The following is a 25,408-nucleotide window of genomic DNA, read 5'->3' on the forward strand; positions in this document are numbered from 1 at the left end:
TTACAGTCAGGGTTTGAATCCCAAACCAACAATTCTGACCACTTCAGGAAGCTGCTTACAACAGCAAATATGGTAATTTGCTATGTTAAAAAAATCTACCTTAATGGAACTGAAATAAATTAGCAAAGAATTTACCTGAAATGTGTCCACACAACCCGAACCAGGTTAAGTGACATAAACAGCTTGGTTTTCCAGATTTGGACTTCAGTTACATTTATTTAGTTTCTATTACAAGCTAAATGCTGTGCTGCTCTTTGATTCACATTATCTCACACACATAAAATCTTCCTCTGATGAATCCCTCCTTTCCAGTATATGTAAAAACTGTTGTAGAGTTTTTATGAATTGTTCTTGCTCCTGTTCTCCCTAATATTCGTCCTACTTCTTTGGTGCTTAGTTGTCATAACGTGCTTTGGATATTACTTTGTATCCCATAAATCTTCTTATCATACATGCATGCCTAAATAAATAGATATTTATAAATAGGTCCCCAGTTAGATAATTTATTTTACATACAATTTTATCTTAACAACAAATGCAATCTAGCTGAGCAAAGTTTCTTGTTTAATTGAAGTAAACACCTCTGTTAGTGGTTTGAAAAAATGAATCAGCATTACCACTCAAAATCTGCATCTTCTATATGATAGATTATTTTTATGATGTTCTTCTGCAAGAGGAAAGCTGTGCTCCAACTATCTTCCACAGACTCTCCCTTAAGCTTGAATACAGAATTTTCAAAAGAGGTTTAAAAAATTACTACTCAAATATGCGGTAAAACTGAAACATCCGCTCTGCCCTGCTCCCTCCGGCTGCCGCCCGGATGCATAGGACACTGCAATTTCAACCTTAATTGTAACCCAGGGAGGTTACCAACATAAGCAGTAGCTCTAGTTTCTGACTTGAAAATGATTCTTCAAACATGTAATTATCTACAGATAATTAAAGTTAATGAAGTTCAGTAATGCATGTGCCAAATTATGGATAAGTAAATGTGTGTACATACGTGTATGCAGCAGAAAAGGACTCATTAAGCACCTATTGGGCATGCTCTTTTATTTTAAAAATCAATCCTGTTCCCTAGTCTTTACGAATGGAAGCACAGTCAATTGGTCATAAAGCATATGTTGGATTATCCTGTTAACACAATTCATTACAAATCTCTATCTATAGTAAAACAGCACATTAAGTCAGCAGAACAAATTGAGGTTCCACCCTGACACCAGTCGTCACAAGACAGCCCTCCAAATAGCAGAAGCCATTTTTGATCTTCTCCAGGAAATAATTTGACTTGTCCTGAGGAGTAAGTGTCATGTTCTCAGCTATAGTTCCCAATGTGGCATTAGCAAAACCATTCAACACTTAACAAGGCTCTCATGCTGAAACAGCTGTTCATCCACAGTGAAAATTTAAAAATTTTCTCCAAGCCTAGATAATCTTGCTTGAGCTAGAAAATAAGGTATTAGACTATTTTGCATGTTCTACCACTTTGTGACAAGAAAGCCAATTTTGCACTTCAGTAAAGGCAGACTGCAAATTTAGCAGGACTTAAACCAGTAGCCGAGTTGCAATTTATGGCAAATGGCTCATCAGTACATTAATATATACCACCAACATAACCACTGCAGCCAAGGATGCCAGGAACTAGAAGGCACAGGTATCTGGTAGACAGCAAGGGAAATGTGCCCTCTATAGACATCTATAAAACAAACCCTAAAACCAAAAGCTACCAAACATCTGTCTTCATTATCACTTTTATTGGCAGTGTATTGGTAGTTAAAAACCAATGTCAGAACCCCAGGCTTTAAAATCAGGTCGATTCAAGTTTTGAACTCTGCTAAATAATAGCTGTGTGACCTTGGGGATGTTATTTAGCCTCTCTGTGCTACATATTTCTCCTGGGTAAAATAGGGATAATAACAATACTTAGAGTTATTGATGGAGTAATACTCATAAAGGGCTTAACGCATTACCTGGAGTACAGTAAGCAAACAATACTTGTTAAATATTGTTATTCATATTCTAAGACAAAAATGTAGCTGTCTCTGTGAGGTAAAATATTATAATAGAAATTACCATTATTTCTATACTCTGATATTTATCATATTTTTTCTTTTTAATTACCATATACTTTATTTATTTATTCATTTTTATTGAAATATAGTGAAGTTACAATATGTTAATTTCTGGTGTACAGCACAGTAATTCAGTTTTATGTACATATATATATATAGTCCTTTTCATATTCCTTTTCATTATAGGCTATTATAAGGTATTAAATATTGTTCCCTGAGCTGTACAGTAGGAACTTGTTTTTTATATACTTTATATATAGTAGTTAGTATCAACATATTTTTTTGACAGAACTAAATGTTAAATGAATACTGTAACTATCTACCTCAGAAAATATTGGAAACATATGGGAACGCTGTATTCTGTACTCTCTTCAAAATTCATCTTATTTCCTATTCCTAAGTGAAGATAATCAGCTCCATTCCTTGGAGCAATGCTAAGAACTAGCTAAAACCCAACTTGCCCAGATCTTCCAATTGTAGGAAGAAATAATTAAGAGTTGCCATTTAAAAGGTTTCCTTCTGGGCTGAAGGATGTTTGAAGAGAGCATAAAGTCAACAGTCCTATGGATATTGTTCTATTTAATAATATTAGCAATTTAAAAAAATACTTGCACTCTCTCAACATATATTAAAATTTCTATCATATTACAAAGAAGCAAATGCAAACATAAAATCCCACAACTCCTTAACCTTTGACCCCTTCCAGCTACTGCCCTATCAGTTCAGGGGAAAACTGTCTACACTTAGTGTTTCCACTTCCTGACCCATCATGTACTCTTCAACCCAATGTTATTTTATCTCCCTTCCCGTCTTTCCTTGAAACTCTTTGTGGATTAATCTGGTGGGCACTTTTTGACATCTGTGCCTCATGTACTGTCTTGGCAACATCTAACACTGCTGATCACTTCTTCCTTCTTTAAATTGGCCCTTTAAATTCCACAATCTAGTCATGTTCCCCTTACCTTTCTCAGTCTCCAGTGTGGGATGCTCTTCCTCTACCCGATCCTAAAATATAACCTTTCCATAGGGTTCCACTCTCAGACATCTCTGTTTTCTCAATCTTCAGGTAAATAAACTTGTCCAGTGGCTTGGATCCCCATTTTTATATCAATGTCTGTTTCCCAAGTTCTTCTCCAACCTGAAGACCCCTATATCCAGCAGGACATGTAGTAGGGGCATACCAAACTTTCAATTTGTTCATTCATGTATCCACTCATTAATTCATTCGATTAGTCAACAAATATTTACTGGGTACCTATTTATTTGTCAGGCACAGTTCTTGGCTCTGGTGATACAGAAGTAGGGGCAAAGCCCCAGTTTTTTTTTTTTTTTTTTTTTATCATTATAGGAACCCTTTTGACTAAAGTCAAATCTATGTACAAACTTAATCATATCCAATGAATTCAGCATATTTACTCAAACAAACATAACCCTCCTGCTGTATTCTAGATCTTAGAGACTAGCACACTATCCAGGTAGCTTTGCAAGCCAGAAAACTTCAAAGACCCTTTCCTCCTTCTTCCCTATTCTTTTCCATCCAACTTCCTCAATAATTTTTCTAATCTGTCTATTCTTCTTCCAAGCCATTGGACAGGCACTCAGTATTTCTCATTTAGTTACTGCACAGGCTATTAAAGTTCTCAGACCTAACATCCTTATGAACCTCCCTTCTCTCTACTCTCCACTAAAATAACATTTACACACTGTAACACCCATCATGCCACTTCCTTATTTAAATGCTTTTGGTTGGCACTCTATTGTTTTCCTGAAACACACACACACACACACACACATATTTATATGACAGTAACATTCTACATGATCTGTGTCCTGCTTCCCAGTCCAGCTACATCTCCCTTTTATTCCCCAATCCTCCTCTTAACCACTCCAGGTGCCCTAGTGTAACATATGCTATGGATGCCTGGTCTGCATGCATGTGGTTTACCCTGGTCATCACTCCAGACAGGCTGATGGCTTTCCCACCTTTCTCTCCCTAAGGACTGTTAGGTCTACAGGAGTTTGACTGCAGTGGGAGAGAGGGTCTGACCAGAAGTAGAAGAAAGTTTACATCCCTGAACAAACCTAATCAACAAGAGATAAGAGCTAAAAAAATAAGTACCTCGACTTCTCTGCCACCCAGGGGGCAGTTCTGAGGTGTGTTCCACACATATTCGGGGACAGCCTCTGGCATGAAGATCACAGAGTGGTAAATCTGCTCCTGAGTCATACTTTACTGAATTTTCTGCCTTTCCATCTCACTTTTCTCACCGTGCTTCTTGGGATCACCTCAAATATAAATTGCTTGCACACCAATCCTTGCAACAGAGTCTGCTTTGGGGGAAACCCAGTTAAAAAACCTGGATTCTAGCCAGGATGTCTTCATTTAGTTCTACAAGGGTGAGCTGTTTTGTCTTGCTTCTGGGTCTTTGCACATCTTCTTCTCACTGCCTTTCCTCCGACTTCTTTGCCTTATTTCTATGTTTTCTGAGACGGTACTCAGCCACCTAAGGAGTTTAACCTGACACCTCCACCACCCTCATCAGGGACTCCCACCACAGAGACACTAATCTGGACTGTGACATCTTCACACAGCAGCCTATGCTTCTTCCTAGCTTCATATGCAGCCCCCTGGGTGAGTGCCCCTCCCAAATGTGAATTTCTTTAGGGCTGCAACATTGCCTTACTGCTTTCCTTCCCTCACTGATGAGCTCAGTACCAAGCACTGAGAAGTATTCAACAGAAAAAAAGTCAAATGAATAAATAATAAATAAATGATGAGTAAACTGTATTGAAATAAATCAAGAACAAAATCGCTCCCTCCTGCACACTCAACACAGCAAACATGAGTCCCACACAATGTGTCTCAAGAGATAAGTCGTTGGCAAAGCTATACAGCCAAGAGGAGCCCATTTAAATCCACTTGAAAACCAGATGACAGTCATTTATTCTATCAAGATTATACTTCCTGGGCCACTACAGTAGTTAATGGACTGTTTAATGAGACAATCCTGGAATATTAACTGATAAGCAGAATTAAATGCCTTTCCTCTCCCATTTCACGCATTTGCCTGTTAAAAAGTATGACTGAAGATTGTTATTGAGCAGAAGAGTCACCTCCTGGAGCAAGCTGCACCTTCTTGCCCTGTGCTGCTACCCAGGAAAAGCAGGAGGACCAGGGGACCAACCTGCCTCTCCAGGAGCCAAAGGACAAGAACCAGGAGCCTCTCTGTCTTTAGACTGCTTGAAACACAGAGCCAGTGGCTGAAATAGCTTATTTAACAAGGACTGGATTTTTCCTCTCAATCATAGTTCTCAAGCTATCAGTTATTGAAAAGCTGATTTTCAAAGCACACACTAGAACAGCTTTTCTGTACAGCTGCAGTGCTATTTAAATCTTCCATGAATATGTCCACAAATCCAAGAAAATTCTAAGCTAAAATACTGCTCTTAGAGAGGACATGGTACAATAAGACCCTAGGGAGGAAAAATCCAGGAAGAAAAATCTGCTCGCTAATTTTAATACTGAAATGATAAAATCAGCCATATGGCTTCAGCTCCTCAGAGCTAGAAGAACACCTGAAAGCACTATTTAGAAATAGTCAGCCTAGAAGGCTTTTGGGGGGAGGCTCTTTGGTGGATATTAGCTGTTTGCCTCACAGGCATTCTTTAAGAGGTCTCAGAAATGTGGATAAATGCCTCACTTTCTGCTGAGACGAGGCTGGGAGTGGATGTAGGGTAAGTAGTAAAGGCAATGCCTTGCAGACACCAAACAGATTTATGGGAGGCAAGATCAGCCTTGGAAAGAACTGCCTCTGGACCAGGTTTCTATTCCACAGTGAACCCCAAGTCCTCATCCCCAGCACTACTGGAAAGGAATTCCCGGGGAGCCCATCGGTGATTCTGGCAACACTGACCTCCTGCTTTAATCTCACGTCACCAGCCGTATGGTTCTCCTGCTGTGATTGAGCAGTCCCAGGGCAAATACTATAGGCTGCCTTTGTAGCATTCTGTCATGTTGATACTTCTTTGAATTTCATCAAAGTGGAAACTTTTAGACTCTAGCCAGCTATACTGTAATCTGAATTTCCTTCGTTTAAGACATTCAATTTCATCAAATTACCTACCAAATGAAATTATATTGTGCATGAGTCACTATCATAAATATTTCGGAGCCATTCACTTGCAGGCTGGTGATGAAAACAAGCTGACTGTACCTAGGAAAGTTGAACAAAATCACTGACCAAAGAAAAGCCATGATGAGGACTGTTCTGTCCCCAGTTAAGTACTGTGTAGCCATATGGTTCATCTTTGCTATCCCTTAGCTCCTATATAATAGGCTCTCCAGGTAGGGGCTAAATGAATGCTTGTTAAATTATTGGTTCAATTCCAATAAAGATATACCAGAAATGTCCATCAACAGAAGATGGATAAAGAAGCTGTGGTATATACTATTCAGCCATAAATGGAATACTATTCAGCCACAAAAAAGAATGAAATAGTGCCATTTGCAGCAACATGAATGGATCTGGAGATCATCATTCTAAGTGAAATAAGCCAGAAAGAAAAAGAAAAATGCCATATGATATCATTCACATGTAGAATTTAAAAAGAAAAAAGAATGCACTAATGAATTTATCTATAAAACAGAAACAGACTCACAGACATGGTAAACAAATTTATGCTTACTGAGGGAATGGGGGTAGGGGAAGGATAAATTAGGAGTTTGGGATTAGCAGATACAAACTTCTACATATATAACATAGATAAACAATAAGTTCATACTGTATAGCATAGGGAACTATATTCAATATCTTCTAGTAACTTATAATGAGAAAGAATATGAAAAGGAATATATGTATGTATATGAATGACTGAAACATTATGCTGTACCAGAAATTGACACAACATTGTAACTGACTTCAACTTAAAAGAAAAGAAATATCACAACATCCCACGGATATGACAGGGTGATAGTAATATGTAAGGCCAGGGGTCTACACTGCCCCAATACCTAGCACAGGCCTGACATGAATTAGACATGCAACAAATATCTGTTGAATGAGTAGATAAATGCATGTCCATGAGCTGAGATCCTAGTGTTTTGAAAGACCTACTAAACACCAGGGCATCGAAAGTTCCACACAAATGCCTGGAGTCATCAACTGACCTCAAAGCATGAATAAAAAGCTCAGCAGGGCTGAAGACAATTTGGATCTAATCCATATTCTAAAGCACTGTGGAATTAATAAATGAAAATTTAATGCCATTTGGAGTTCTAGTTACACTGTGGAAGTCTGCTCGTCCCTTGGTTTTAAAATACTTGCCCAGCATACTAAAATCAGAACTCTTCTTCTCGTGTTGTTCTCCGCTTTGTTTCCCTAGGAAACAGTGACTTCCAGGCATCCAAGATGACACAACATAGATTGCCAAATTGCATGCCACCCTGCAGTTGCCAAGGAGATAATGTATGTCATTCCTACAAATAACATGTTGCTCATGCCTTCATTTCCTTTATCTAGCTTTTTAAGAGACTCTTCGCCTGAACTGAATTCAGATTATGTTCACTGTGAACTGATGGAAACAGTCCTTTTTTAAAAATGTGTTTACCCCACCTCCCCCAAGGCACTTGATCGCACCACACACGCTGTCTGTGGAAGGTCTGAGCATATTTTATGTCGATTGGGGAACCAGTGATTCAGCAGTATTCACCAGAAAAAAAAAAAATGCATCCTCAATTCTGTCTGCTAGCGTTCTAAGTAAGAGTCCAATTAAATCCACACCTGGCACTAACAAATTCCAGTTTAAAATGGCCCACTACAAAAGCAGCTGCACTCTGTTGAATTTACATGGGAAGGAGTAAGCAAGCAAAATAGGAAGAGATGGAAGGAAGGCAGGAAGACAGGAAGGCAGGAAGGAAGGAAGGAAGGAAAATGGGGAAACTCATGTTTGTTAAGCACCTGCAGTATTCCAGATTAAACACCTGTAAGATGAACAAAGAGAATTAGAGAAATGTGAGATCTTGGCTAACATCATCCTACAAGCAGGAGGTAGAGTCAGTATTCGAACTTGAGTATGTCTGATGTAAATGCGTGTGTTTTCCAGCTGTCGAGTGCTACATAGTAAATCACCCCAAACGATCGTGGCTTTAAGCAACAGCAATCATTTTAACACTCTTTCACGGGTTTGGAGGTTGACCAGACTCAGCGAGGCAGCCCTCATTCATTCAGCATCTCTCATGAGGTTTCAGCCAAAGCAGCTGGTATGTGACACCCCTCTCACATATCTGGCCACTGACACTGGGACTGCCAGCCGGAATAGCCTACCTGTGGTCTCTCCACATGGCCTGGGCTTCCTTACAGCATGATGGCTGGCTCCAAGAATGCACTCCTGAGACAGACAGCCTCACAGCCATAAAGCACCACTTCTACTGTGGTGACAAGTCCACCCACGGTCAAGAGTGAGGGATCACAGACTCCCCAACACACTGTAAGAAATGCATGTGGAATGGCCAGTGGCAGGGGTTTCTTTTCGAGCCATCTTAAAAGATGTTTTCGGGCAGAACACAATTTTTGCAATACCCATTAACGTCTCAAAAAGCCTCAGAATCAGTCTTCACAGGCTCTTTTTGTCTGTTTGGTGGAGTAATTAGGGAGGGAACAGTTAAAATGATCAGTCTAAAAAGAGGGATGGAGCAACTTTTAATGTCAGCTTGATGAATTGTGAAAAAAATCCTGAACATTGAAATTAAACTTTGGAATGAGTTTCTGATTAATTTTTTTACCCTTAACAGAGTTTCTTTTTACTTATGCACTATCAACTTGCAAAGCAGTTGGGTATCATAAACACTAACTTTGCCTTAAAACTATATTGTGGCATTTTCACATTTGTTAGCACCACATAGTATTACCAAAAAAGTGTTTTTGCTTAATTTAGCTTTTTGGTTCTGTTAGTAACTGGATATACGGAGTTTCCTACATGCATCACAAGTCTACCTGCTCAGACTACATAGTGCATATGTGGAAATGGATGTACCAAATGAACTGTTATTACAAGGGGTAACATAGACCACTTGGATATATGTTCTTGTCATCTTAACTTCTCATCTACTGTCAACATACCAGGAGGCTTCTGGCTAATGTCTTTACCTTCTCAGTACTCCTTAAAATCGTTCTAATAGTGAACCTAGCTGGGCTTAGGCCATGAACAGATCCAGCTAATCTGAAATAGCCATAAGACTGCCACTCAACATCCAATTTGTACTTTAGCCATTAAAGGGATCACACGTGTTTATCCTTTGGAAATCTATCAAACTATTATCATAAATAAAGAGAACCTCAGCCAGAAAATGGAATATTAATGACGTGAAGAAAGAACACCACGGAGTAAACACAATAATCAGACTGTAGAAAGCATGCAAACTGAGGAAGCACATTAGGGTGAGCTAGTGAAAAAACAACAACAATTTCCATCTCATTGCTTGTCTTGCTGAGAGTGTATGATGGTGCTCACTCTACTGTGCTGGCAGATTGGCCTGGAATAAACATATGCAATGTTCATATTTAATGGAGCTACTGCTGAGCTGAACCACTCTAGAATGAACCAGGCTATATGACAGGGCAAAACCAGGTCTATTGGGAAGAATACCATAATCCCACATAACAGCCATGCTCTACCCAGAATATGACAGTTGGATTTGTACCTCTCTCTTCCCAGGACAAGTCCGGCATCTATTCTCATTCAGGCCAACACACGTGATGAAATTGTAGGATTCCCTCGATTAGTGCTTCTCAGAAAAAAACCCTCAAAACTGAAGTGCTTAGGTAATTCACAAAGCAGATCCCAGCAAGTGACACAGAAGAAAGGACATCTTAAATTTTAGTATTTCTCTTCTAACTTTTTATACTTCTGATGTCACCCTGTCTATTGTAGCTCCAAATTTTACATCTTTCTGTGTCTTTTTTTTTCCAAAGTGAGGAGGACAGTCTGATAAAAATCCCTGAGAATAAAGCAACAGTAGCTAACTGTCTTACACTATGGAACAACTGGCCCCTACCTTGCACAAACAGTGAAGATTTGAGATTCTTTTCACTTCCCTGCTTTCTTCAATTTTATGTGTCTTGGAATGTAGACACTTTATAACGTTATGATTTCTAATACTGTCAGTGGCTAGTCCCACTTAATGGCTACAGAATGACTGGATAATAACCAGGAAGGTAATTGTAGCCAATAATTATCTCAAATTGTCTCATGAGATTCTGAAATCCCCTATGGATTGTAATTGTAAACTTTAACTTCATTTTAGCTTGCCTATTGCAGTTATATATATCTAGATTGCTACTTGCAAACATTTAACTTAAATACTCTAACAGATTTTCAATACTAGAGGAAGACTCATTTTACATAGCTCTATCATTAGGATAACAAACCACTCTATTGGTCAGGCTAGAATACTTCTGTCCAGAACACATGTTTACTGGTAGGTCACGAGGACAATAAGCATAAACTTGGGTAGTTACAGGCAAAGTCAACCTCTCCATTACACATTGATTGAAAAAAAAATAATAGAAGTTTCTAATTTGCTAGAAACTTGAAGATAACATAGGAAAAAAAGTGCATTTTTCATTGAAAGAAATGATTTTTAAATCTCCCCAAATTCTATTGCATTGATGCTTTAATACACTTCTTTAAAGTACATATAGTAAGGAATCTGATAAAATTAATTTGGCTATGATGCAAATCCATTGCAAATGTGCAAAAATGAGTGATTTATAGAATTCTGAAAGATGAATGCAAAAAAATTCAATAAAGAAACACTATGGAAAATAAGAGAAAAAAGTCACATACTGAAACCTACCAAAAAAGAATTTTTTTTAAATAAAAAAAGAAAGAACAAACAGGATTCACCATATAACATCTCCTTCTATTTTTATGGATTGTTAATATAACTTTCTGTCAGCAGATCAAGTCCCCATTGACCATAATCTATTTCGGTCCCGAAATGTATTCTTGTTCTGCAGATAATAGGTAACCTCCTTGGCTCCATTTTTAGATCAGCCCATTGGCAAACATTAAGCAGAAAGCATGTTAACATTTTTCAGGATCAGCCAAGGCTTTAGCAAAGTGGGTTTCTTGCTTGCAGAAGCAGCAATAGTGAGCTAGGCACTGGAGAAAGAGCCTGTTGAAGCTCCTTATCTGTACAAGCCCCAACGGCTTCAAGTCAAAATAAAATAAGCAAACCAAGAAAACAATCCTACTGAGAGCATTAAGATGCCGTAGAGGAAATGCCCCCATCAGCCTCAGGCATGCTGAGTACAGCTCCACGGTTGTGACATTCTCAGCTCCAAACTCAATCTTTGTCTTGAAAACAAATAAATAAACTAATAAATTTTAAGATGCCAATCACTATAATCCCTGGCAAAATGTCTTCCTAATTACCTGTTCTGCTGTCAAAAAGAGGCAGTTGATAAAGTAAATCACAAGTCAGATCTTGGCCTCATCTTCACTTCAAAAGACTATTTTTGACTTTCTAAAAATCATTTTTAACCAGCAAAAATAGTATTTGTTTATGGTTCAACCAAATGAAACCTGGCTTTTCTCCAAACAAATCACAGGCTCATTTCTTCACAGAAGGGGCAGCTGGTGAAGGTCAAGTGCCCAGCTGTCCACTCATCGCTGCTGTCCACGTTAGCTCAGAATCTGCTCCGAGACTCTGACTACCACTTTTCAAGCTCCCTGAGGCCTCTTTTTTTCACCTTCCAAGCAGGATGCCCTCCCCAGAGCTTCTCCATTCAAACTGGTTCTCAGAAGGGTATTGGTTAGATCTTCACACACAACCAGAGAGCATTTCCTTGTTTTCTCGGTACAGCCTAAAGAGCAGAGTTGAGCAAGGCTCCCATCACGCACCTAGTAGCCCATCTACAATAGGACACAGAGATGACCCAGACAACAAAACTAAGAGTCAAAGTCACAGGCAATGAAAGGGCAGAACAGCAGTTCCTTCCAAGGGGAAGTTCCAAAGAAACCAGGTAGTTTCAGGTCAGGGAAAGTGCTATGCAGATTTCCTTCAGCAATCCCAAAGCTCTGCGTAGGTCTCAAAAATTAAAACAAAACAAAGCAAAACAACAGTGTTGGAATGGGTTTATGGGAGTTTTCTCCATGACTGTTGTCATCTAGGACTTCTCTTTCCTGCCATTATTAGTCGTAGTAATACTTTGCAGAGGCCGTATTGAATTCAATCTTTCATTCATTGATTCAGTCAACAAATATCAGAAGGGCATTTACTGGGTGCCAGGTTCTGTGTTAAGCATTTGTCTTATAGTTTGTATTCTTTGAATGCTTTCTTTTTTTAAAAAAAAATCCATTTAATAGACTAATCCCAGATGTTCACAAGTGTTCATAGTTTGTTAAACTAGAGACAACAGTACACTCATTTTGTATATGAAGAGTTGACTTTCCGCTCTTTGGATACAGACTTCTCACCACTTTTTGCCAAGCCCTCTTTGGAAATATCAATCCTCAAGTGCCAATGACCTGGTCAGAGGAAAAGTGTAGATATGCTAAATGGTGGGGGTCCTTCTTACTCCATATCTCCTCCCTTTACCTAATATTTTCAAGGTACAATTTTTTTTACTTCCAAGGGACCCCTGGATATCCACGTTAAAGTGATTGGACTTAGAAAAAAACTTTTTAGGGAGGCAAAAATAGAAAGTGTTTTCAGGGAAACTAACCCCCCAACCTCATCTTCACACCCCCATTTCTCTTCCTTGAACCCCCTAAAGACGGACTTTTCTCTGACTCTGGAGCCTACAACTGTTTTCAATTAGCCAAGCACAAAGTAAGTAAAAGTAAGTCACGAAGTTTGTTTTAGGCAAACTACCCCACCCCCAAAAAAAGAGAGAGGTAAAATTCACTGGACTGCACTGTTAGGGAGCCACAGGACTGGAGAGAATACAGAAATGTCCATGCTAGTCATCTATATGAAGACTGTAGATTTAAAAAAATTAAAAGTCAAAGTTCACGAAAGAGCAAATGCAAGGAGAAAGAACAGATTCCTACAGAATAAGCAACAAGGATGTGAAAATTCAAGCTCACGAATAAAAGCAGCAAAAGAGACTCTGGGAAAGAATATGATGTATTATTCAAACAGAGAAGTCAGGCAGGGTAAGAATCTTGTGGAATCTGAGACACTAGAAAATATTAAAAAAAAACACATCTGAGTAGAAAGTGTCCTCTCCTAAAATTGACCAAAATACATAAGAATTCTCTTCTACCAAAGACATTTTTGATGCATAATATCCTCTAATTCATTTAAGTGAAATGACAGAAGTATTAACCGAACTGATGTTTCTTGAAACTTCTAAATCATCTGAGGCTGAGTGAAAAGCTGGAGATTTAGTGACGTATATTATGTCGTGGGAAAATTAGCCCCTCAAAATAGCAAATGAGAAATTGGCAGCTTAGCCAAATAAACCAGAAGGAATGAATAATCTTACTCAGTAGCTTAGGGAAGAGAACTTGCTGGAAAATGTAGCTAAATATTGATGGAATTTGTTTCAAGTGTCTGTATATTTTTGACTGAATTTTTCTTTCACTCCAAACGGAAGTGCTTGTCCACTCACATGGGTAACAAAGATAGAAAAAAAGATCAGCAAATTGATAGATATTTGAAATACCATTAAGAAAGAATCTTGATATTAAAATTTCAACAGGGGAAATGTATAGTCCTTCATATATTGCTATCCCTGACAGCTGAGCATCTAGCTCAGTTATATGAGGAATGAAATCAACCAGTAGGTGTTTCTTGAGCACCTGCTAGGTTCTTAGCAAATCTGTGCCAGACATGTTGGAGAAGTAATGGAGTAAATGGAGAAGTAATAAAAATTCCAACAACACCATAATAGTTTATTAATTATATAGCAACTCTAGAATGACCCTTAAGTTAGCCCATAAATATCACAAACAAAATTAATGATGTTTACAGTAATGAGCTGGCTCATTTCCTTGTTGCTGTCCTTCAGCTGCTGACCATCAATAAAATACACCTCCCTGCCAGGCTGAGTTCTCCCCCCAGCCCCTCCCAAAGTTCAGCACATTTCTTTACATTGTCTGTTGATCCCTACAGAATACCTATTCCTCTTGATCTTTTACATCAGTAAACTCTGTCACCTGACATAGTATGAATTCATTTAGGGGAAAAATCATCTTTTGAAATTCTTTAAAGTTTTCCTCACCACCCTTAAAGTGGAAATCTTTCAAATATATATTGTAAATAAATATTGTTAATTGACTATATTAATGCCTATAAGACAGGTGATTTCAAATCCCCAAATAAAAGTCATATTTTTAATACTTTTTAGATGTTTAAAATGTCAAAAAAGATGGAGAAACTATGGATTGGTCTACAGTTGAAATGACTGAGTTAAATCAATTGGTGATTCTTAACCTTGACAAAATCCACATATATTTTATTCAAAGCTAGAGATTTGGAAAACGTAACTGAGTATCTGTGACTTCGGCATCTATGTAAACTGAACTACCAGCTAACGGATAGTGCTTGTTTATAAATGGGATAGAGTTTCATGGTACAGCTTACACTTTCAACAATGGGAACATGAAAACAACCTTCAGATAAATGAAGAAAGGGGTAGAGAGTGAACGTGTGGGGGTAGGCACAGCTCAGGGTCAGCAGTGGTGGTGATAGGTAATAATCGAGGGGCGGCAACTTCTAGGGGTTGTACACCAGGACTTTGGAGCCAGACTATCTGGGTTTAAATCTTGGCTCCATTACTTAGCAGCTTGTTGAGTGGGCAATTAACTTAGACCTCTCTGTGCCTCAATTCCTCCTCTATAAAATAGGATGAAGATGGGACAGGATCGCTGTGGTAATTATATGAGTTAATATACATAAAATATTTTAAAATATTCCCTGGCGCATGGTAAACACAGGATCAGTTGATGCTTTTATTGCTGTTGGAACAATAAGGAGTTTTGCTGTATAGGTAAGCATAAAATAAATAACCTGAATATTTAATTTGACCAAACTCAGTGAACCTAAAAAGAACCACCCTCTCTTGAATCCATTCTTCCTAAAGTAACCATGTGTTAAAGAGCATAAAAGCAAAACTGGCATTAGTTATAGATAGTGGATGAGTTTGTAGTAACATAGATTTTTTTAATTAGAAGAGAATTTGGATATAATTTTGCTTAACTTCATCATCTAACAGACAGAGAAATCCAAACTCAAATATTGGGTTGTATGATCAAAACTACACTGGAAAACTGAGGGTAGATACAAAATCCTTTAATGCCCGTCTGTTTTCTCTAGGTGAGAAACAGCGCTGGGTATCCGAAAGCATCCAGAACACTTCACCAAGGCTCAGCTCCCTCGACCATAACACTATGTGTATGACAACATGACAACGCATCTCAGAGTTTATTGTGGACATTAGAGATAATATATATAAGGCAACTGGCACAATATGTGTATATATATATATATACACACACACACATATATACATAAGGCAAATAGTAGATGCTCAATAAGTAACAATGACGATGACGATGATGATAGTGACACGTTATCTCCCCAAATTCTATGTACTATGTAACACACTTCATAGCCACTTCCTTTGCCATGATATTTGTAAACACAGAATACATGAAAATAAATGGATGAATTTACTATTTATCTGTATCTATATCACACACACACACACAATCCTATGCTGTATTATGCTTGGTTTACAAGATGTCTTACTACTTCCTTGAACAGTAGCTCATATATTTAGCCTTCCTGATGCAGCATTAAAATTATGGCATTTCCCCTTCTGGAGGAGAAAACAGCCTAAATTTTCAATTACGATGCTAATGTTGGCATTTTTTCTTCCCATGTGATGTTATTACCCATAATTACCAAGACATGCACAATCTGGCTTCAATAAGCTACTAAAAATGATTGCTTCTCCTCCCTTTGTCATTTTGAATGATATCCCTTACCTTGTCACTTTTTACATTTCAAAGGCTAATTCAAAGTCTCAGTTTAACTCTCTCTAATACTATTTATCATCACCCGCTCTACCTCTCCTTCACAGCGCCTGCCACATTTCTCATTATTTAATTATTTGAGATTAATGGTCGAATGTAGACCTCCCCACTACCTCCAGATTCACAGAGGGAGTATACAACGTATTCCAAGCCTACTGACACTTAATAGATATCCCATAAATACAGCCATAAATAGACTAGATTCCCAGTATGTAATTGGATATATTAACACATATTTCAGCAAATAGGTCTAAGGTAGCAGTGAATACTTAAGGGCAAGTTTTTACTCCTCTAAGCATGCTTGAATTACTCTAAAACCAGGACTCAGACTATACTTCCATATACTACATATAGTCACTCACAAGATTAATAGCCTGTCTCCTTCACTAGACTAAGTTCCTGGGTTTCATCTTCTTTGATTCCTCGGTGCCTTGTATGGTGACTGGGGCATAGTAGTTGCCTGGTAAACACTTATCAGATTACTGGCTGAGATTTGCTCTCTCGCCTTAGCAAACTGACAGTTTCTCATGAATCTGCACATGGCACGTAACAAAACTAACAGATGAAAATGAAAAACATGGCTGGAAATGAAACCTAATTCTGATATCCTTGACACTTAAATCAGACAGTTTAATAATTGTGCATTTCAACGATTACTCATTACCTAAAGAGCATTACTAACTACAGAACATTCCGCACTTAAAAAAGGTATGGCTTTGGGGAGGTACAATTTATATAAGATTTAAAGAATGTCATTAAATTACTGTCACAAATGCACCGAAATGTCAAGCAACTGACAGTACCACTTCATGTCCTTTTTCAAACTGCCAAGGAAAGAGATTTTAAACTAAGTTAAGAAATAAAAGAAATAAGAATAAATGGGAAGTGAAAGTTCTTTCCATGTTAGCTTAATCTATTTAAAGAACAGCATTTCTAAGAGGAATTTTGAGAATGATTGAAACAAAAATCTGAAACTAGCCTAGTTTGTACACCCTGTTGGAACGGAATGAAGCTTGTGTATTACCAACCACTGGAAACCATGGTATGTTACATTGATGTCACTCATGGGCACTAATGTCTGTGTAAGTGAGATGACTAAAATGATCAAAGGACAGCAATCTATGCTTTCCTCGTAATGTATAGCTGCACTTGTAGATTTACTGAAGCTTCCTGTTTTGCTTTCTTTTGTTTTCAAAGCATCCCGCTCAGTTCTCTGCTATCGTCCGCTAGCTAAGTCCAGCTGCTGACAAGTGTGTCTCAGAATGAGTATCTGCTGTTCTGTATCCTCACAGTGACCCGGCTCTAGCTGATTGCTTAACATCTGCCTAAAGTTCACATATGCTACAGTAAAAAAAAGAATTTTACACAAAAGAAAAATGTGTTTGAAAACTGGTGCTAAATATATTAGTTTCTAGATGCCCCACATTTCTCACTGTCCGATTCCTATGTTTGGTTCAATATAATAAACAACTGTAACTATTAAACACTTCACCATGTGCTGTATGGGAAAATAAAATGAAGCCATAATCAATTTTATTAAGGAATGCACTGTCTAACTAGGCAAATAGAGCAATCACATATTAAAAAATCTATGCAAAATACTTCAGGATATTATAAATGATAAATTATGTGATGCATACTTTAAATGTTGAAGATGCTTAAAGAAATAAAGGATAATAATAATCACAGAGAATCACTAATCATCAGAGAAATGCAAATCAAAATCACTATGAGATATCACCTCACACCTGTAGATGGCTATAGTCAAAAAGACCACAGATAACAAACGTCGGCGAGAATGTGGAGAAAAGGAGACCCTGCACACTGATGCTGAGAATGTAAACTGGTGTAGCCACTATGGAAAACAGTATGAAGGTTCCTCAAAAAACTGAAAATAAAACTACCATATGATCCAGCAATCCCTCTCTTGGGTATTTATCCAAAGAAAATGAAAACATTAATTTGAAAAGATACATGCACCCCAATGTTCACAGCAGCATTATCTACAATAGCCAAGACATCGGAGAAATCTCAGTGTCCATCAAAATATGAATGGTTAAAGAAGATATGGCGTACATATACATAATGGAATCCTACTCAGCCAGAAAAAAGAGTGACATTTTGCCATTTGATACAACACAAATGGATCTGGAGGATATTCTGCAGAGATTCCAATCTCTGTCTGAGTGAAATAAGTCAGGCAGGGAAAGACAAATACTGTGCATTATCGCTTCTATGTAGAATCTAAAAAATAAAGCAAACTGATGAAAATAGAACAGACCCACAAATACAGAGAACAAAGTAGTAGTTACCACTGGGGAGAGGGAAGGTAGAGCAGGAACAATAGGGGAAGGGGATTAAGAGGTACAAACTACTAGGTATAAAATAAATAAGCTACAAAGATATATTGTACAGCACAGGGAGTATAGCCAATATTTTATAATAACTTTAAATGGAATATAATCTATAGAATATTGAATCACCATTTGTACACATAGAACTAATACAATAATGAAAATCAATTATGTTATAACTTAAAAAATAGTCATGGCTATTATTTACTGGGTACTAAGCACTAATACTGTGTATTTTACACGTATGATGCAATTTAATCCTCACTATCAGCCTTTTGGGAGGATTCTATCACTACCCTGGTTTTGTAGATGCGGATTCTTGAGATCATGCGTTCAGTCAAAATGAACTTCTTGAGTTTAGTTAAAATGAGCTTCATGTGGGAAATAAGGTCAGAGTTCGACTTTGAAAAATAAATAGTAAAGAAGGAGATTCTCATGAGTGTGCTTGAATTATTGAATCCAAGGTGTATCTTAAATTATTTACATATTCTTTTTTAGATCATCTTTTTTGTAAAGACTCTAAGCAGAGCAAACAGCTCTTTAATTTTACAAATATCCTTGTAAGAATCTATGGACACCTTAAAATTGAGACATCTATGAAGAAGAGCTATACTGAAATGGAAATGGACAAAGAAATTAGGTAGATGGGAAAAGGGAAGGCACACAGTGGAAAAGGATGCACCCGTAATTTGAAAAAAGTAAGTAATCATTATCATGAGTTAGGAGAAATTGCCCCGCTAATGCCCCCTACCTAAACTGGGACTAATTAGCTTCTTCATTAAACATACTTCACTGTTCCTCTTTATCCTAGTGAATGAGGCCACCACCATCCATACCATCCAGCTCTTTCTTCAATTCCTTCACCCAACATTTCTAATCAGTCATTCTGATATATATATATTATATATATATATATATATATATATATAAATTCTATATATATAATTTCTGTAAAAGTTCTTATTACTGGCACACAAAAAGCACTTGGAATATTTTGCTGTTGCTAGACATAGAAATATGAACAAAGACTGTTGGGCTCATTGTTGTATGTTTAATACATACATTCTAATATATACATATAAATTAAATACCATAAAAGAGAGTTTAAGAGAGCAAACTTTGCACTCAGACATAGCAGAATTAAGTTAAATGTTGGGTTTACCATTTTCTAGTTGTGTTATCTTGAATACATCGCTTAACAACTTCAAGCCTCAGTTTCTTCATCTATAAAATAGGTGCTGTGAGCTTAAAATTAAGGAGCACATGTAAAGCATATCATATAGTACCTGACACAATTTAAAAGTTCAAGTTTTGGTCCTTGTGTCATTGGATTTTTTTCACAAGCTACAACATGCACACATTAATGCATACTTTCTGACTGAACTAGGACTATAGAATATATTTTCAAGTAGTTTTTTAAAAATATGGTATTATTAAGAAATCTTCCCATTTTATTCTGTAGTTATTATTTTTCCAAACCATCCTATTAATCCAAATCACCTGCATGAGTGAGGGAGTCAGTACTCTAAGAAGCAGGAAGGGTGTGGAAGGACAGAACCAAAAGAATGGAGCTCAGCTAAGTCCTGGGAGGACAGAGGCAGAGGCAGAACTCTGGTGATGCTGAGCAGAAATAAAACTGCTGCCTGGCCTCCTGAGATGCCTAAAGACACACTCAGGCTGCCGGCAGCTGCTCTTAGAGTCTGCCAATCGGCCTTTTCTCCTTGCTTCATGAATATTCCATAAACCATAAGCTTTCTGATTCCCAAGGAATAAAAATGGTCACCGTAAACCTCTGCCAGGCCATTAACAGTCTATAGGTCACATATGGTGACAATGAATCAAACCACTAGTGACCTTACCCAAAGGACTGTTGAATTATTAAGTATTGTGCAGACGGAAGGCAATTTCAAATGAGGGGTTTAAATACATTTTAGACAAAGACAGCATCATTCAAATTAGCAAATAGCCATACTAGTTGGAACCCATATTAGAAGCAGCAAATTTCAGCTGTCTGATTAGACTTTCTGCTGAAACTCCAAATTTTACAAGATTATTAGAACATTTCCTTCCAATAACATGTTTAAACTTTTGTCTTGAACACACTTTTCCCCTTCATAATTTCCTTCCCCATATATATATATATATATATATATATATATATATATATATATATGTATTTTTTAGATCTTTTTTCTCTCTCTCTTCCTCAATTTAAATGTATTCTCAACCTTCAAGGTTGAACTTGATACTGAAACTATTCAAAGACAACTGACACTCCAAAGCCAGCTGTGTACTGGCAGCAATCTGTACTCACTGTCCTTGGAACATAAATATTCTTCCAGTAAACTGCTGTGGAGATCTAAGTTATAATACATATATAGGCATACACTGTAGAGGACAGGAAGCAAATGATGTATATTTTGACTAGATTTATTAAAAACTCCTTCCGAAGTCTTGAATACTATGACTCTATGCCCTTCACAAATTTCATCTTCTTGATCTTGGTTATGCCATTCGCACACAGCATGTGGCCCATGCTGCCAAGAGGTGTTCCTGAAACAGACTGGACTTAGCCAGCTGGATGTACTCAACCAAGCATTCGCCAGTGATGGCAACTGCTGTAGTCAAGAGGGATGCTTCAAGGAGCCAGTAGAAGATTGTTGGTCCTCATCCCACCCTTGAAAATTCTGCAGAATAGTTTTACACCAATTAAGCAGTCCTTTCAAGTATTCACAATATTAAGACATGAGTGCAAGGAGTCTCATCACTTAGCAAAAGTGAAAAGAGAACTACACCAACTCAGTATAAACAGAAAAAACTATATATATAAAATGTCTCTAAACCCAGCATCTCTGAGCAATCCTGGGGTTGGGAGGGGTAGTTAATAGCTACATGGAAGAGTTAGGATATTTTATAATTTCAACATTAATAGAAAATTATAAGTTAAAATATGTTGTTTTAAAACTTAAAGATAACCACTGGTTATATAATACGATGTATAGCTTCCAAAGTACATGAGAAAAGAAAGAATAAGGACAATTCAGCAATGAAATATATTACAAAAGTTAATATTAAGAAAGAATATAAAAATAATCAAACAGATTTCAAGGGGCTTTATAGGTTACCCAAAAAAAAGGTTATTTAATGATTAAATTCATAGAGTGACATGAAAGCAGAGCTGTTATGAATCTTTACATGTGGAATATCATAGCATCACAGTGCATAAAACAAAAATAGTTAAAATGCAAACAAAATAACACAATCTCATAATATTTGTGGGAGAATTTTTCACAACTTTCTTGGTATTTGAAAGATCAAGAAAACAAGAAGTGACTTATTGAGAGGGTAAAATAATAATGTTTTAAGTAAAATTAATTTAATAATGAATAATCAACGCCTTCCAAATTACTGTCAAACATTTACAAGCTTTTAGCCCAACTCGGCACAGTGGAAATATCAGCAACATTCAAAGCTGTATAGGTAACATTTCTGAACATAATATGATACAACTAAAAATACAATGAAGCTAAATTTAAACAAACAAAAACCCCATTTGGAAACTTGAATATTATCCTCCAAATAAGTCTTAGCTTGGAAAGCAAATAGCAGCATAATTGCAGAATATTTAGCAAATAATTATGATAACATATTAAAAGTTATGAATTATGGTCAAAGCTGTATGCAAAGAAAATCTTACTGCAATAAAGGAAACTTTATTATTAAATAAGAAACAGTGAAAATAAATTAATAAGAACCAAACTCAAGAAGCTAGAAAAAAGAGTAACAAAATTAAACTGCAGAAAGATGAAATTAAAATAAATCATAATGCAATAATTAGGGAAAAAACAGTAAAATAAATAAATCCAAGATGATTTTTTTAAAAGAACAGTAAATAGAATCCTTCTACCTAGTCCTTAACAAAACAAAGCAAAGCAAATGAAACAATAATAAAAGGCAGAAAGGGCATTAATTTACCTATGGGGAATGGGAAAGGGAATAAAACTGAGGATAATCAGTTTTTTAAACTAAAAATAGAATAGGAAATTCATTCTAATAGCTTTTGAAGATCTTAATGAAACTAATTCCTGTAGAAGGAAAGATAAGCTATCCAAACTTATTAAATGGAAGGACAATAATTTTCTTATCTGCTCACATGCTATTCTTAGAGAACCACTGCCCAGAGCCCGGTGGGAAGAGAGGTACAAACTGTAGGACCCTGTACAGTTCTTCCCTACCAGGGTACACACCTAACCTAATTTGTTCTACTGCCTTCTTCTCGGGAGGAGGTCCCTGACCACATGGATTCTGAACTGAATCCCACCCTGTCACAAGCCCCCAGCACTTCCTTCCCAATTTGGTGCTTCAGCTCTGTCACAGCACTATGGCCATCTAATACACCTAAGGGTTTTACTATTTATGTTTCTTTTAAAATTGTGTCTCCTTTGGCCTACATACGTAAATGTAAGCTCCATCGAGTAAGGTATCTGAGGGGCGGTGGGGGGGTAGTTTGTATACCCTTGATTCTCAGACTATAAAGTGTCTGGCCCATAGTTGGTACTAAATGTGTATTTGTTGAATAAATAAAAGAAAAAAGAATGCATGCATGCATGCATGAATAAGTAAAGAGGTGGGTTATCACCAACAGAGAACAAAGCTGATGATTTATATACACTTTGTTTTGGGCACGTGCAGACAAAAGAAGTTTTAGACTACTATTTGTGGCAACTACAATAAGCTTCTGTATAAGTGACCACAGACACTTGATTCAAGAGAGAAGCTGAGTAGAGTGAGAAAAAGAGAAAAAAAGAGAGCAGAGTATCAGAGGAGGAGGAGGAGATGAGGGAGGAGGGGATGACTGTTTGCTTTCTCATTTTCATGATGATCTTGCTATTTTTGTACAACTGGTTCCATGAGGAAAAAGTCACTTTTAAATTTTTTTAATTGCAGAATCACTTACGTGCCCAGTGTAAATTGCAGTAGCTCTTACTAGGCATTCATATCCTTTTAGATCTGTCTCTTTAGGGTAAGAATTTTCAGTCTTGGATGGACATCACCTGCAACCATGGGTCTTCTTGTCTATTGGTTTTGTTTTCTTCTTCAATACAAAGCACAGGACCCACCCAGTCCCACAGGTTAGTTCTATTGTGGGGCCATGATAAGAATCACTGCTTTACTTTGTTCAATGAATGCCTCTCACATATATCTGGAGGGATCTCTAATTTGAAAAAGATGCATGCACCCCAGTGTTCACAGCAGCACCATTTACAATAGCCTAGATATGGAAGCAACCTAAGTGTCCATCTGCAGATACTTGGATTAAGAAGTTTTGGTATATATATTCCATATATAGTAGTATATGGAATACTACTCAACCAAAAAAAAGAATAAAATAATGCCATTTGCAGCAACATGGATAGACCTGGAGACTGTTATACTAAGTGAAATATGCCAGAGAAAGACAAATATATGGTATCACTTATATGTGGAACCTTAAAAAATGATATAAATGAACTTATTTACAAAACAGAAACAGACTCACAGACGTAGAAAAAAACTTATGGTTACCAGTGGGGGGAAGGGGGATTAGAGGGATGAAATGGGAGTTTGGGATTTGCAAATACTAACAACTATATATAAAATAGATAAACAACAAGGTTCTACTATATAGCACAGTGAAATATATTCAATACCTTGTAAATGCCTATATTGAAAAAGAATATGAAAAGGAGTGTATATATATATATATATATGTAAAACTGAATCACTATGTTGTACACAACATTGTAAATTGACTACACTTCAATTAAAAAAAAATAATCAGTATAAGAAAAATTAAATAAAATGCCTTTCCAACCCACTCAAGGATATCCACAGGTTCTCTTAATAGCATATATAAGAGTTTACTCTTTTCTGTAAAAACATTTTAATTCTGAAAAGAACTTTCAAACAACTAGCTTTGTGTACATTTAGCTCATCCAGAGCTGTTTATTTTTTAAGTAATTAATCACAGTGTTAAAGCTTAAATTCACGATTATCCTTTTATATTTTTTCTGGATTTTTAAATGGCTTACGAATTGTTACCAGGATTTTCACCTTCTCAGTTCTTCCCCTGGCAATGAAAATTTGATCAATACTCTGAAACCTTAAACTAAAGCAGAGTAAGTCAAATACCTGCAGAGGTCCTTCTGGGCGCTTTCCTCTCAGCACTGGAGCAGTCGGAATTTCCTGGAGGGCTTTTGATGTCTTCTTTTTGGCTTTTTCCATTTGAACATTGGTAAAGTAGTTGACAGCAGCAAACTCAATAAGGGCCGAAAATACAAAAGCAAAGCAGACAGCTATGAACCAATCCATGGCAGTCGCATAGGATACTTTGGGCAAAGAATGCCGTGCACTGATGCTCAGTGTGGTCATGGTGAGGACTGTGGTTATTCCTTCAAAGCAAAAGAGCAAAGAGACAAAATACTTAATGGTCACTTCTGTGCAAAAAAAAAAAAAAAAAAAAAAAAAAACCAAAAACACACCAAACAAAAAGACCTGGAAGTTTGGCAGCATAGGGGTAACAAAGTTTATAATAACTCAAATCAAACATCAATCCTAGTGGTTCAGCGGAACTAGCACAGGCTTTGGAGTGAGAAAAGATACATGGTTCAAATCCCCAGCTCTTCTGATCACTGGTTCAGTGTGAGTTGGATTAAATCAAGAAAACTCACTGGCTTTCATTTTGATACCCACCAACTGGGTTTACTATGAAGGTTAAAAGTATGTAAGGCACCTAACATATATTGATATTAGTACCTGAGCCAATGTATCTGAGAAATTCAACACACACCTAACAGGAAGTGTGACTCACTGAAGCACTGATTCTCAACCAGGAGTGGGAAGACAGTAGCACTGAAATTCAAAGCATCAGAATTTCTGGGGTAGGCATGGCCCACT

General features: G+C 37.1%; 1 protein-coding gene across 1 annotated transcript in view; it reads right to left on the bottom strand.

Moving 5' to 3' along the window:
* The window catches only part of GABRA4 (gamma-aminobutyric acid type A receptor subunit alpha4), a 64,227-nt gene that overhangs the window by 12,346 nt on the left and 26,473 nt on the right, over positions 1–25,408 (bottom strand). Inside the window, exon 8 of the mRNA XM_006183372.2 lies at positions 24,644–24,903. Within this exon, the coding sequence (XP_006183434.1) occupies positions 24,644–24,903 (260 nt within the window). The remainder of the gene's footprint in view (positions 1–24,643; positions 24,904–25,408) is intronic.

Source organism: Camelus ferus, chromosome 2 (assembly GCF_009834535.1).
Source record: "Camelus ferus isolate YT-003-E chromosome 2, BCGSAC_Cfer_1.0, whole genome shotgun sequence".
NCBI lineage: Eukaryota > Metazoa > Chordata > Mammalia > Artiodactyla > Camelidae > Camelus > Camelus ferus.